Genomic DNA, 14692 nt, shown 5'->3' on the forward strand with positions numbered 1-14692 from the left:
ACCTCCTCCCCACTCCCCCCACTCCCCTCACCCCTACTCCCGTTTCTCCCCCATTCCCCTCACCCCACTCCCCTCCTCCCCACCTCCCCTCTTCCTCACTCCCCTCATCCCCACTCACCTCCTCCCCACTCCCTCACCCCCACTCCCCTCCTCCCACTCCCCTCCTCCCCACTCCCCCTCACCCCCACTCCCCTCCTCCCCACTCCCTCACTCCCCTCCTCCCCACTCCCCTCAACCCCACACCCCTCACACCCACTCCCCTCACCCCCACTTCCCTCCTCCCCCCACACCCCCGCGTGGGAGAGTGGGTGAGGGGTGTAGTGGGGGGAAGGTGGGGGGGCATGGGTCGGTGACGGGGTGAGGACGGAGTGGGGGATGAAGCAGGGGGCGGGGGGACGGGTGAGAGGTGGAGCGGGGGGAGGGGGACGGACGATTGGGGAGGGGGTGTGGGGTGGAGTGGAAAGGGAGAGTTGGAGAGCAGAACGGGGGGAAAGGGTGAGAGGGGGAGGGTGGGGAGGGGTGAGAAGGGGAGCAGGGTGGGGGTGGTGTGAGAGGGGGAGTGGGGTGGGGAGGGGTGAGCGGGGGAGTGTGGTGGGAGGGGTGAGAGGGGAGAGGGTGGGGGAGGGGTGAGAGGGGAGCGGGGAGGGGTGAGAGGGGAGTGGGGTGGGGGAGGGGTATGAGGGAGAGCGGGGTGGGGAAGGGGTGAGAGAGGGAGTGGGTGGGGAGGGGTGAGAGGGAAAGCGGGGTGGGGGAGGGGTGAGAGGGGGAGTGGGGTGTGGAGGGGTGAGAGGGAAAGCGGGGTGGGGGAGGGGTGAGAGGGGGAGCAGGGTGGGGTGGTGTGAGAGGGGGAGTGGGTGGGGAGGGGTGAGAGGGGGAGAGGGTGGGGGAGGGGTGAGAGGGAGTGGGGTGGGGAAGGGGTGAGAGGGGAGTGGGGTGTGGAGGGGTGAGAGGGAAAGCGGGGTGGGGGAGGGGTGAGAGGGGGAGTGGCACAACGCTGGTAGAAAGAAGTAAACATATTTGTAGGAAAAATTAAGCAAAGCAGTGAGTGGCGATGACATCATTGTGTGATGTTTACTGAGCCTGGGGGTGAGATCCCTGGAGCCCCAGTAACTCATTACTCACTGCTGTCAGACTCGGAGAGTCCGCGCTGCAATAGCGAGCTGCTTGTGTCATCAGCACCAACTGCCTCAAATAGTGTTTAACATTAACCTTCTTTCTGAGGAAACTTTAGAAGACGGGGGTGGGGGTACAGCGTACCATTGCAGGGCACGCCCGCAGCGCACCATCACAGCCCACCATCGCAACCCACCATCGCAACCCACCATCGCAACCCACCATCGCAACCCACCATCGCAACCCACCATCGCAACCCATCACTGCAGCCCACCATCGCAGCCCACCCCCGCAGCCCCACCATCGCAACCCACCACTGCAGCCCACCATCACAGCCCACCATCGCAACCCACCATCGCAACCCACCACTGCAGCCCACCATCGCAGCCCACCCCCGCAGCCCACCATCGCAACCCACCACTGCAGCCCACCATCACAGCCCACCATCGCAACCCACCATCGCAACCCACCATTGCAACCCACCATCGCAGCCCACCATCGCAGCCCACCATCACAGCCCACCATCACAGCCCACCACTGCAGCCCACCACTGCAGTCCGCCATCACAACCCACCATCGCAACCCACCACTGCAGCCCACCCCCGCAGCGTACCATTACAGCATACCATCGCAGGGCACGCCCGCAGCGCACCACTGCAGCTCACATGCACCGCATGATATCATTGCAGCACCCCCCCCCCCCCCACCCACTGCAGGGCACCAACACATGACACCACCACAGGGCACCTCCTCAGGCTGTCTGTTCTTTCCCAAGTACACCCACAGGCTCGCCTGTAGTTTCCTGCTTTGCTTTGGCTATTGAGCCAGACTCTCCCGACCATGATCTCGGATCCCCCCCCACCCCGCCGCAGTATTGGTACAACGCGCCTCCCGGCACCCCCCCCCCCTCCATCTGCCTCCTGTCCCCTGAGTTGTTCCGCTGTAATACAACATGTCCGATGGAAGTGCGATCTAGCCTTCAATTTGAGCATCTTAACGTAGTAATGTCGCTAACTGTTTATTGAATAATTGGTGGAAGTAATTAAACACCGCTGATTTCGCCAATCCGCTACCTGATGTCTGTGACTGATCCTCGCTCTGGGTTGGTGCCCGAGATCTATCGCAGTGGGTGAGATCCTACAATCGATGTTGCCCGAAGTTGCCTGGCTGCCCAGGGCTCCTGTGCAGCAACTCGCCGGCGTTTAAAGGGGAAACCGGGCATGCGCGGAGTGTTAAGTGGGCCTCACAAGCCCCTTAAAGGGGCCCCGCACTCAAAATACACTAAAAGGAACATTGCCTGCAACATGTCTGATTATGATGGAGTGGGACTAATTCGTGGCTCTTTCAAAGAGCCAGCACAGGCACGACGGGCCGAACTTCCCCTCTCTCCGTCCTGTATTATTCTCGGATGAATAAGCGGGCTCTCTCAGTGAGTGATGGGACTCGCAGTCGAGGTTGTTCCTACCCTCCGCCCAACAGCCGTACCCGCAGGGTGGAGTGAAGGGGGGGGGGGAGTGAGGGGGGGTGGGGGGAGTGAGGGAGTTCGCGGGGCAAAGCTGGTGCCCCTCACCCCCCCCCCTGCCCCTCTCGGTCACGTCACCGAAGAGTTAATGGTCAAGCTTTTCTTTACACATTTCCTTGTTGTTTCCGGACGCAGGGGTCTGTCTGCAGAACCACGAGAATGAAGGCTTCCCATCGCCCGTTGTCATCCTCCCCTTCATGAAGCACGGAGACCTCCACAGCTTCCTGCTCTACTCCCGCCTGGGGGAGAGCCCGGTGGTAAGACACGCCTCGGTCACGGTGGGGGGGGGGGTGGGGGTGGGCGGAGGCAGGGGAGGGGGGCAGGGGAGAGATGCGGGGGAGGCGGGGTAACTGGTTCCGTTAAAGGGCCATCCGACTTGTGCTGGGGTTCGTCCAGGGCTCCACGACTCTTACCTGCTTCATCACGGCACTCATTGCTGTCACGCGCTCTCCTCTCTGCTCCTTCAGTGTCAGCCGTGGCTCAGTGGGCAGTGTCCTTGTCTCTGAGTCCGAAGGTTGTGGGCTCAAATCCCACTCCAGGCACTTGAGCGCATAAATCCAGGCTGACGCTCCCGGTGCAGTGCTGAGGGAGCGCCGCACTGTTGGAGGTGCCGTCTTTCGGATGAGACGTTAAATTGAGGCTCAGTCTGCTCTCTCGGGTGGATGTAAAAGATCCCGCGGCACTATTTCGAAAAAGAGCAGGGGAGTTATCCCCCGGTGTCTTGGTCAATATTTATCCCTCAATCAACGTCACTAAAAAAAAAAAAACGACCGATCACATTGCTGTTTGCGGGAGCTTGCTGTGCGCAAATTGGCTGCTGCGTTTCCTACATTACATCAGTGACGACACTCCAAAAGTGCTTGATTGGCTTGGGGATGTCCTGAGGTTGTGAAAAGGTGCTATAGAAATGCAAGAGAATAGGAGCTGGTGCTGCATGTCATCCGCATGCCCGACATGAGACTCCCAAAGCAAGCGCTCTCTCTACGCGGGGCTTCGACAGGCCAAGCGAGCCCCAGGTGGGCAGAGGAAACGTTTCAAGGACACCCTCAAAGCCTCTCTGATAAAGTGCGACATCCCCACCTGCCCCTGGGAGTGCCTGGCCAAAGACCGCCCTAAGCGGAGGAAGTGCATCCGGGAGGGCGCTGAGCACCTCGAGTCTCGTCGCCGAGAGCATGCAGGAATCAAACGCAGGCAGCGGAAGGAGCGTGCGGCAAAACTGTCCCACCCACCCTTTCCTTCAACCACTGTCTGTCCCACCTGTGACATATTGGACTGTTCAGTCACCTGAGAACTCACTTTTCGAGTGGAAGCAAGTCTTCCTCGATTCCGAGGGACTGCCTGTGATGTTGATGATGATGCAATTAGCCACCACCAGAGGGCAGACACGAGCAGTCTCGATCATTGCCCTCTCCCGGGGGGGGGGGGGGGGGGGTGAAATGTCTCCTCAGATGGGGGCACAGATCGGGCAAACTGGTGCTGCTCCTGATCTTTCTGCTGATTAGTTTTAGTCCTCAGGAAATCGGGATTGCAGTAAATCAGGGCCATTTAGCCAACACTTGGTGCAGCGGAGATAGTTAACAGGAAACACGTTGCTGTCAGGGGATGGTGGCAGAAAGAACAGTAATAATTCATACAAACAGGGTTGCAGTTAGGTGCCACTCTCCCACGTGCACGCTCCCAGGTTCCCGTGGGATTTTCCTGAAGCAGCTTTAGACTGTGCCCTGTGAAGGACAGCACTGCCACCTGGTGGCTGATCTGTGCACCCTCAGGGACAAAACTGCCCAGTCACAGTCCCTGCATCCAACAGCCAAAGCTTCCTCAGTCACATCAGACATTTCAACTTTAATTTATGTCTGGTCCATAAATTAATTTATGCCTGGACCTCCCACCTCCCACATGCCTCCACCCCCCCCCCCCCCCCTCACCCCATACCCCGCCCATCCCTGTGAGATCATTAAGAGTGTGTCAACAATCACACTACACAATCGGATAACTCAGTGGGCAGCACTGTCTCCTGAGTCAGAAGGTTGTGGGTTCAAGTCCCACTCCAGAGACTTGAGCACAAAAACCTAGGCTGACACTCCAGTGCAGTGCTGAGGGAGTGCTGCACTGTCGGAGGTGCCGTCTTTCGGATGAGACGTTAAACCGAGGCCCCGCCTGCTCTCTCAGGTGGATGTAAAAGATCCCATGGCCACTATTTTGAAAAAGGGCAGGGGAGTTCTCCTGTCTTCCAACCTATCACAGACCTTCCCTATTGTTCATTCTTCCCCTCCCCCTTTCAGTGCTTGTTAAGAAGGTCCACAGACAGGACTGTCCCGGTAGACCCATTCATTTCAGCCTGTTCTCGCCCCACAGAACTTATTACTTCCTATCTCGACTTTATTTTTTCTCCCCTTGTCCACTCTCTTCCCACCTACATCCGTGACTCCTCCGATGCCCTCCGTCACTTTAACAGTTTCCAGTTTCCCGGCCCCAAACGTCTCCTTTTCACCATGGCCGTCCAAACCCTCTACACTTCCATCCCCCACCAGGACGGCCTGAGGGCGCTCCGCTTCTTCCTCGAGCAGAGGCCCAACCAGTCCCCATCCCCCACAACACTCCTCCGCCTGGCTGAACTTGTTCTCACATTGAACAACTTCTCCTTTAACTCCACTCACTTCCTCCAAGTTAAAGGTGTTGCTATGGGAACCCGCATGGGTCGAGCTATGCTTGCCTTTTCGTGGGATATGTGGAACGTTCTTTGTTCCAGTCCTACTTGGGTCCCCTCCCTCACCTCTTTTTCCGGTACATTGATGCCTGTATCGGTGCCGTTTCCTGCTCTCGCCCTGAACTAGAAAATTTCATTCACTTTGCATCCAATTTCCACCCTTCCCTCACCTTCACATGGTCCATCTCCGACTCTTCCCTTCCCTTCCTTGACTTCTCCGTCTCCATCTCTGGGGATAGGCTTTCAACCAGTATCCACTATCGGCCCACTAACTCTCACAGCTACCTGGACTACACTTCCTCTCACCCCACATCCTGCAAGGACTCCATTCCATTCTCCCAGTTTCTCCGTCTCCGTCACATCTGCTCTGACGACGCCACCTTTCACACTAGTCTTCCTTTTTCCTCAACCGAGGATTCCCCTCCGCCGTGGTTAACATGGCCCTCGACCGTGTCCGTCCCACACCTCTGCTCTCACCCCTTCCCCTCCCTCTCAGAACCACGACAGGGTTCCCCTTGTCCTCACCTTTCACCCCACCAGCCTCCACGTTCAACGGATCATCCTCCGCCATTTCCGTCACCTCCAGCGTGATCCCACCACCAATCACATCTTCCCCTCCCCTCCCCTCCCCTCTCAGCATTCCGAAGGGACCGCTCCCTCTGCGACACCCTGGTCCATTCCACAGTCACCCCCAGCACCCCCTCCCCTTCCCACGGTACCTTCCCATGCAAGCTCAGGATATGCAACACCTGCCCTTTGACCTCCTCCCTTCCCACTGACCAGGGCCCCAAATACTCCTTCCAGGTGAAACGGCGATTTACTTGTACTTCTTTCTATGTAGTATACTGTACTCGCTGCTCACGATGTGGTCTCCTCTACACAGGGGAGACCAAGCGTAGATTGGGTGACCGCTTTGCGGAACACCTCCGTTCAGTCCGCAAGTGTGACCCTGAGCTTCCAGTCGCCTGTCACTTTAATTCCCCACTCCAGTCCCACTCTGACCTCTCCGTCCTCGGCCTCCTGCACTGTTCCAACGAAGCTCAATGTAAGCTCGAGGAACAGCACCTCATCTTTTGTTTAGGCACTTTACAGCCTTCTGGACTCAACATCGAGTTCAACAATTTCAGACCATAACTGTTGCCCGTCTTTGGCTCCTTCACCCACACCCCCCCCGCGCCCCCCTCCCCTCCCCGAGCCTGTTTCTTTTTTGCTCCTTGTCTCTAATGGCAGCTGATCAGAATCCCACCAGTCATACCCTATCTTGACTAATGTTTTTCTCACTCCTGCCATTACCATTTCAATTTGGCCCACCATCCCTTTTGTCTCTCTAATCTCTCCTAACTTCCACCCTATCACAGACCTTCCCTTTTGTTCTTTCCTCCCCTCCCCCTTTCAGTGCTGGTTAAGAATGTGTTCATTCCGAACACTCTCCAGTTCTGACAAAGGGTCATTGACCCGAAACGTTAACTCTGCTTCCTCTCCACAGATGCTGCCTGACCCGCTGAGATTTCCTGCACTTTCTGTTTTTATTCAAGTTCTCCCCAGTGTCCTGGCCAATATTTATCCCTCAATCAACATCACTGAAAAACAGATTATCTGGGTCATGATCTCATTTGCTGTCTGTGGGAGCTTGCTGTGCGCAAATTGGCTGCCGCGTTTCCTGCATTAGTTAATTAGCTGTGAAGCACTTTGGGACGTCCTGATCTCTCTGTGTGAAGCTGATCTCTCTCTGATGCTGGTGTCTCTGTGAAATGCTGATGGTCCCTTTTCTCTTGCAGTACCTCCCGATGCAGACTCTGATAAAGTTCATGACGGACATTGCAAGGGGGATGGAGTATCTCAGCAACAAGAACTTCATCCACAGGGATCTGGCCGCTCGCAACTGCATGTGAGTCTAGTGGGACCTGCCCAGCCCTCGCCCACCCTCTGCTATCTCACCCAGCCCCCTCCCACCCTCCGGTACCTCATGCAGTTCTATCCCACCCTCTGGTATCCCACCCAGCCCTCGCCCACCATCTGCTATCTCACACAGCCCTCTCCCACCCACTCACCCAGCTCTCTCCCACCCTCCACTATCACATGCAGCCCTCTCCCACCCTCCGGTACCTCATGCAGCTCTATCCCACCCTCTGGTATCCCACCCAGCTCTCTCCCACCCTCTGGTATCCCACCCAGCTCTCTCCCACCCTCCGGTACCTCATCCAGCCCTCTCCCACCCTCTGGTATCCCACCCAGCCCTCTCCCACCCTCTGATATCTCACCCAGCTCTGACCCACCCTCCGGTGTCTCACCCAGCCCTCGCCCACCCTCCGGTATCTGTGGACATAGAAACATAGAAAATAGGTGCAGGAGTAGGCCATTCGGCCCTTCGAGCCTGCACCGCCATTCAATGAGTTCATGGCTGAACATGCAACTTCAGTACCCCATTCCTGCTTTCTCGCCATACCCCTTGATCCCCCTAGTAGTAAGGACTTCATCTAACTCCTTTTTGAATATATTTAGTGAATTGGCCTCAACAACTTTCTGTGGTAGAGAATTCCACAGGTTCACCACTCTCTGGGTGAAGAAGTTTCTCCTCCATCTCGGTCCTAAATGGCTTACCCCTTAACCTTGTCGGCACTGGCAGGCTCTATGACTGTGGGAGTGCCTGTTCCTCACGCTCTATGTCCGCACATTATCCCGTAATGGGGACCGGATTGGGAACTGCAATGTATTTGCTTCATGGGTTCTTTGCTTAAGAAATCATAGCAACACATTGCTATTAAGAACTAGTTGGTTTATTAGCGGAAGGTTTAACAATCACACTACACATTACCAGTTCATCCACCAGGCTCACAACCACCTGCCCCATTGTGGATCCCCTGAACCCAACTGCCTGGGGTTTTATTGAGTCTTGTGAACATCACGTGACCGGCTAAGCCACTCACAATGCAACAGCTCTACAACTATTTTGTTGAAACATTTATACAAGTGCCCCCTGATTAAAGGGTGGGGCACTAAAACCGACACAATTAAATAAATCAAACTTTAGACAGTAAACTTAAGTCAAAATTAAAATTCGACAGCTCGACAAACCTGTGAGCCTACTCACAAACGCATATATTACAGGAACCAAGGCTGATTTCCCCAGGAGCTTTGCCCGGGGAACTCTAACACTCCCAACACTGCACCAGCCCAGGTCGGCTAACTCAGCCCGGGACCGAACCTGGCCCTGGCTGGTCACCGTGACTCACAGGGTCAATGCCCTGAGTACCCACACCGCTTGTGCCAATGGGATTGGGGAATCCGACTCCCGACAAAGCAGGAGCAAGAGCAGGCTGCTGTGTGTGGATTCAATCGTGGAGATCGAGGCATCAGGACTCTGAGCTCCGAACTCAACGATCGGGTCCGATCGGCAACTGTCTGCTCCCAGTCCGAACATTCTGCTTCTGTCAGCAGTGTTGGGAAACATCGCAAATGTCAGTTCGACACAAAGCGAGCTCCGGGGTGATGGGTGAGCGGGACTCGGTGCGAGTTAGGACACGGGGCAGCGAGCTCCGGGGTGATGAGTGAGTGGGACTCGGTGCGAGTTAGGACACGGGGCAGTGAGCACAGAGGGTGATGGGTGAGCGAGACTCGGTGCGAGTTAGGACACGGGCCAGCGAGCACAGGGGGTTATGGGTGAGTGGGACTCGGTGCGAGTTAGGACACGGGGCAGTGAGCACAGAGGGTGATGGGTGAGCGAGACTCGGTGCGAGTTAGGACACGGGGCAGCGAGCTCCGGTGTGATGGGTGAGTGGGACTCGGTGCGAGTTAGGACACGGGGCAGTGAGCACAGAGGGTGATGGGTGAGCGGGACTCGGTGCGAGTTAGGACACGGGCCAGCGAGCACAGGGGGTTATGGGTGAGTGGGACTCGGTGTGAGTTAGGACACGGGGCCGCCGAGTTTTGGATGAGTGGAAGTTTACGGAGGGCGGAAGCTGGGAGGCTGGCCATGAGCCTTTACCCTCTGCCCTGCATATATCCTGAGCCTATCCCGGGGCCAGAGGTGAGGGGCGTTCGATGCCCCGCAAGGGCTGAGGGAGGAGCAGCATTGTAACTTTGTGGAGTGTAAGAGCTGAATGAGATTGGACTAGTTTGCTATTGTTTTAAACCGCTCCCTGCTCCCTCGTATCCCAGGCTGAATGAAAACATGAACGTCTGCGTGGCTGATTTCGGGCTCTCCAAGAAAATCTACAACGGGGATTACTACCGGCAAGGCCGAATCTCCAAGATGCCGGTGAAGTGGATTGCGATTGAAAGCCTGGCGGACAGAGTTTACACAACCAAGAGCGACGTGGTACGTGATCTTTTGTCCCAACTCCGGGCATAGTTTGGGGGCCCACGAACTTTAATCCCAAACACCGGGGTCCGACTACTCCTCCGAAATAAACATTTCCGACTAGGCCCCTAAAATAGGCTCATCCTCAGGCATTTCTTATTGGGCTTCCCCGATAGCTTAACAGGTGCGATCAGACAGCAAGCCCCAGGCTCTGTCTATCCGTGGCCTGCGATGTTAACGTCTCAATTGGGGCTATTTTCATTTTTTTTTTAATTCATTCCCAATTGTGAAGGGAGACAGAAACAGTCTTTTTTCTATATGTTCTCAGGCTGTGGGCGTCGCTGGCAAGGCCGGCATTTATTGCCCATCCCTAATTGCCCCTTGAGAAGGTGGTGGTGAGCCGCCTTCTTGAACCGCTGCAGTCCGTGTGGTGAAGGTGCTCCCACAGTGCTGTGAGGGAGGGAGTTCCAGGATTTTGACCCAGCGACGATGAAGGAACGGCCGATATATTTCCAAGTCAGGATGGTGTGTGACTGGGAGCTGGAGAGTCTTGAAGAGAAAAGAAAGAAAGACTTGCATTTATATAGCGCCTTTCACGACCACCAAAGGTCCCAAAGCGCTTTACAGCCAATGAAGTACTTTTGGAGTGTGGTCACTGTTGTAATGTGGGAAACGCGGCAGCCAATTTGCGCACAGCAAGCAGCAATGTGATAATGAGCAGATAATCTGTTTTAGTGATGTTGATTGAGGGATAAATATTAGCCCTGGATCCGTCCAACTAAGAGAGCAGACGAGGCCTCAGTTTAACGTCTCATCCGAAAGAAGGCACCTCCGACAGTGCAGCACTCCCTCAGCACTGCACTGGGAGCGTCAGCCTGGATTTACCTGCTCAAGTCCCTGGAGTGGGACTCGAACTCACAACCTTCTGACTCGGAGGCGAGTGTACTGCCCACTGAGTCACAGCTCATAATGTGGAGGTGATGGTGTTCCCATGCGCGTGCTGCCCTTGTCCTTCTAGGTGGGGCCTTGAGTGTTTGGGCCTTAGTGGCCTTGACTGCAGTCACCTCAGGACTCATTTTTAGAGTGGAAGCAAGTCTTCCTCGATTTCGAGGGACTGTCTCTGGCCGAAGCGGTGGTAGAGGTCGCGGGTCAGGGAGGCACTACCGAAGAAGCCCTTGGCGAGCTGCTACAGTGGGTATAACTCTGATCCTGGTTTGTTCTCTCTGCTTTCAGTGGTCTTGTGGTGTCACCATGTGGGAGATTGCCACTCGCGGTCAAACCCCGTACCCCGGCGTGGAAAACAGCGAGATCTACGACTACCTCCGACAGGGCAACAGACTGAAGCAGCCCCCAGACTGTCTCGACGCACTGTAAGGAGGCCCTGGAATTTCCCATTTTAAAATATTATTGATCAAAAAGTATTTTTTTTTCCTCTAAAATTGAGGTTTGCCGAATCCTTTTTAAAGTGCTCTTGTTGAAGTTTGCCCGTCAAGTCCGTCTTTAGATGGTTTTTTGGATTAATTTCTGGGACTAGCATTTTTCTCAAACGGTTGAGTGCTATGCGGAAAGGTTGGACAGGCTGAGGTTGTTTTCCTTGGAACAGAGGAGGCTGAGGGGAGACCTGATTGAGGTGCATAAATTATGAGGGACCTGGATAGAGTGGATAGGAAGGACCTGTTTCCCTTGGCAGAGGAGTCAATGACCAGGGGGCTTAGATTTAAAGTAATTGGGGGGAGGTTTAGAGGGGATTTGAGGGGAAATTTCTTCACCCAGAGGGTGGTGGGGGTCTGGAACTCGCTGCCTGAAAGGGTGGTAGAGGCAGAAACCCTCACCACTTTTAAAAAGTACTTGGATGTATAGTTAAAGAGCTGTAACCTACAGGGCTACAGACCGAGTGCTGGAAAGTGGGATTAGGCTGGGTTGGTCTTGGTCGGCCGGCATGGACACGATGGGCCGCATGGCCTCCTTTGGTGCTGTAAATTTCTAGGGGGCAAAATTGCCCCGCGCCCTGAGGCGGGACTTCTGGGGCGGGACTTTTATCGGCCACCGCGGAACTCCCGCCCCTGACGCAGAATTGGGTCTGACGCTCCTTGGGGGCGGGGCTGGGGGTGGGGACTGGGGGCGGTAGCGTGGTGTTGGGGGTGGGTCTGTGGGCGGGGCTGGGGGCAGTAGCGTGGTGTTGGGGGCGAGGCTGAGGGTGGGTCTGGAGGTGGGGCTGGGGGCGCTGCTGCGGGCGCTGCTGGTGGTGGTGCTGGGGGCGGGGCTGGTGGAGGCGCTGGGGGCGGGGCTGTGGGCGGGACTGGGGTGGTGCTGGGGACGTGGCTGGGGGCGGGGCTGGGGGCAGTAGTGTGGTGTTTGGGGCGGTGCTGGGGGTGGGGCTGTGGGCGGAGCTGTGGGAGGGGCTGGGGGTGGGGCTGTGGGCGGGTCTGTGGGCGGGGCTGTGGGTGGGACTGAGGGTGGTGCTGCGGGCGCTGCTGGGGCTGGTGCTGGGGGCGGGACTGGGGGTGGTGCTGGGGGCGGGTCTGGAGTCGGGGCTGTGGGCGGGACTGGGGGCGGGACTGGGGGTGGTGCTGGGGGTGGGTCTGGAGTCGGGGCTGTGGGCGGGGCTGGGGGCAGTAGCGTGGTGTTGGGGGCGAGGCCGAGGGTGGGTCTGGAGGTGGGGCTGGGGGCGCTGCTGCGGGCGCTGCTGGTGGTGGTGCTGGGGGCGGGGCTGTGGGCGGGACTGGGGTGGTGCTGGGGTGGTGCTGGGGACGTGGCTGGGGGCGGGGCTGTGGGCGGGACTGGGGTGGTGCTGGGGACGTGGCTGGGGGCGGGGCTGGGGGCAGTAGTGTGGTGTTTGGGGCGGTGCTGGGGGTGGGGCTGTGGGCGGGTCTGGAGGCGGAGCTGTGGGAGGGGCTGGGGGTGGGGCTGTGGGCGGGTCTGGAGGCGGGTCTGTGGGCGGGGCTGTGGGTGGGACTGAGGGTGGTGCTGCGGGCGCTGCTGGGGCTGGTGCTGGGGGCGGGACTGGGGGTGGTGCTGGGGGTGGGTCTGGAGTCGGGGCTGTGGGCGGGACTGGGGGCGGGACTGGGGGTGGTGCTGGGGGTGGGTCTGGAGTCGGGGCTGTGGGCGGGACTGGGGGCGGGACTGGGGGTGGTGCTGGGGGCGGTACCGTGGTGTTGGGGGCGGGGCTGTGGGCGGGTCTGGAGGTGGGTCTGGGGGCGGGGCTGTGGGCGGGTCTGTGGGCGGGGCTGGGGACGTGGCTGGGGGGCGGGGCTGGGGGCAGTAGCGTGGTGTTTGGGGCGGGGCTGTGGGCGGGACTGGGGGCGGTGCTGGGGGCGGGGCTGTGGGCGGGACTGGGGGCGGTGCTGGGGGCAGTAGCGTGATGTTGGGGGCGGGGCTGTCGGCGGGTCTTGAGGTGGGGCTGGGGGCGGGGCTGTGGGCGGGGCTGGGGACGTGGCTGGGGGGCGGGGCTGGGGGCAGTAGCGTGGTGTTTGGGGCGGGGCTGTGGGCGGGACTGGGGGCGGTGCTGGAGGTGGTGCTGCGGGCGCTGCTGGGGGTGGTGCTGGGGGGGCGGGGCTGTGGGCGGAACTGGGGGCGGGGCTGTGGGCGGGTCTGGAGGCGGGGCTGTGGGCGGGACTGGGGGGCTTCAGCGCGACGTTGATGCTCACTTATAGCCGCGCTACAATGCCGCTCCCCTTCCATTAACGGGGAGGGCTGCTGCGCTCTCTGCATGGCCCCTTGGTGGACCACCGGGGCAGCGTGAGACTGGGCCTGCAGCCTGGCACACGAGACAGTGCGCCGGGTGTCACGATGGTCGCCCGGACCACGCTCAGGCCGCCATGGTCGGACCGACTCTCGAGTCAGCCGACAATAAAAGACGGCGGCCCGGGAAGTTGCAGGTCGCCCTCCCACGAGCGGAAACTCGCCAGCCTCGCGGTCCACCAGGCGGTGTCACCGTGGGGCGTTAACGGGGCCGGTGAGTGGATTCTTCACCGCATTAACCCTTCCTGACAAAGTCCAAAATGTGTTCATAAATCATGGAAGTAATTTTAGCCGAACCCATCTGTCAGGATACAAACGGGATTGGGGGTAACGCTGGTTGTACAGCAGGCCCGATTTTACGGGTCAGCGATATTGGGCGGGTTGCTCCACCCGATCCCGTGGGATTCCCGCCCGGCATCCGGGGCTAACACTATCCCCCATAACGTTCCTTCTGACTGAGAATGGAATACATGGAGCTAACCTCAGTCTTCAGCGACTCTCTCACATGAAGGTCACTCTGTACCACTCCGTCCATTAATCCCGCCACGAAAGGGCGTAAAATGGCGCCGGCCTTTCTGGGAACCGGCAGCCACTGTTCACGCAGCCGGTGTCGGCCCACTCTCCAGGTGGTGGGAATCAGGGCATGCAGGCGACATAAAGAACCGACACCCCCTCACTGACCCAGCAGCGGGGGTCCCTGGCTTCGAGCTTCCTCGAGGACAGTGGGCAGCGCTCAGCCCACTCTGCGCAGGGCACAGACACCCGCTCCACACGTGGAGGGCAAGGGACCCGAAGTGCGCCTGTGGCCCCGAGTCCCAGACCCTGGAACACGTCACATCAAACCGCCCACTGAGACCTGTTGTGGGAGGCCCCTCATTTCCCCATTCGGCATCTCGGGACCCCATCGGATGCAGAGCTAAACCAGACATCCCATTGTAAGCCTTTCCCCTCATACAAAACAACAGGAAGTCCATTAATGTCTCCCCGCAGTGAACATAGGAGCAGGAGGAGGCCATTCAGCCCCTCTAGCCTGTTCCGCCATTCAATGAGATCGTGGCTGATCTGTGCCCTAACTCCATATACCCGCCTTTGCCCCATATCCCGTAATACCTTTGGTTAACAAAAATCTATCGATCTCCAATTTAAAATTAACAATTGATCTCACATCAATTGCCGTTTGCGGAAGCGAGTTCCAAACTTCTACCCTTTGTGTGTAGAAGTGCTTCCTAATCTCACTCCTGAAAGGTCTGGCTCTAATTTCTCAACTCTGCCCCCTAGTCCTAGACTCCCCAACCAGCGGGAATAGTTT

The 14692-nt window shown here is 58.0% G+C and overlaps 1 protein-coding gene across 2 annotated transcripts in view; it reads left to right on the top strand.

The window, feature by feature from the left end:
• The window catches only part of LOC139239216 (tyrosine-protein kinase receptor UFO), a 187489-nt gene that overhangs the window by 162055 nt on the left and 10742 nt on the right, over positions 1-14692 (top strand). For both annotated transcript variants that reach the window (XR_011588615.1, XM_070867893.1), the window contains exons 16-19: positions 2771-2892; positions 7121-7230; positions 9501-9660; positions 10876-11012. Coding sequence is in view for 1 of the 2 variants with exons in the window: in XM_070867893.1 (XP_070723994.1) it covers positions 2771-2892; positions 7121-7230; positions 9501-9660; positions 10876-11012 (529 nt within the window). In the remaining variant the exon portion in view is untranslated. The remainder of the gene's footprint in view (positions 1-2770; positions 2893-7120; positions 7231-9500; positions 9661-10875; positions 11013-14692) is intronic.

Source organism: Pristiophorus japonicus, chromosome 26, assembly GCF_044704955.1.
Source record: "Pristiophorus japonicus isolate sPriJap1 chromosome 26, sPriJap1.hap1, whole genome shotgun sequence".
Lineage (NCBI taxonomy): Eukaryota > Metazoa > Chordata > Chondrichthyes > Pristiophoridae > Pristiophorus > Pristiophorus japonicus.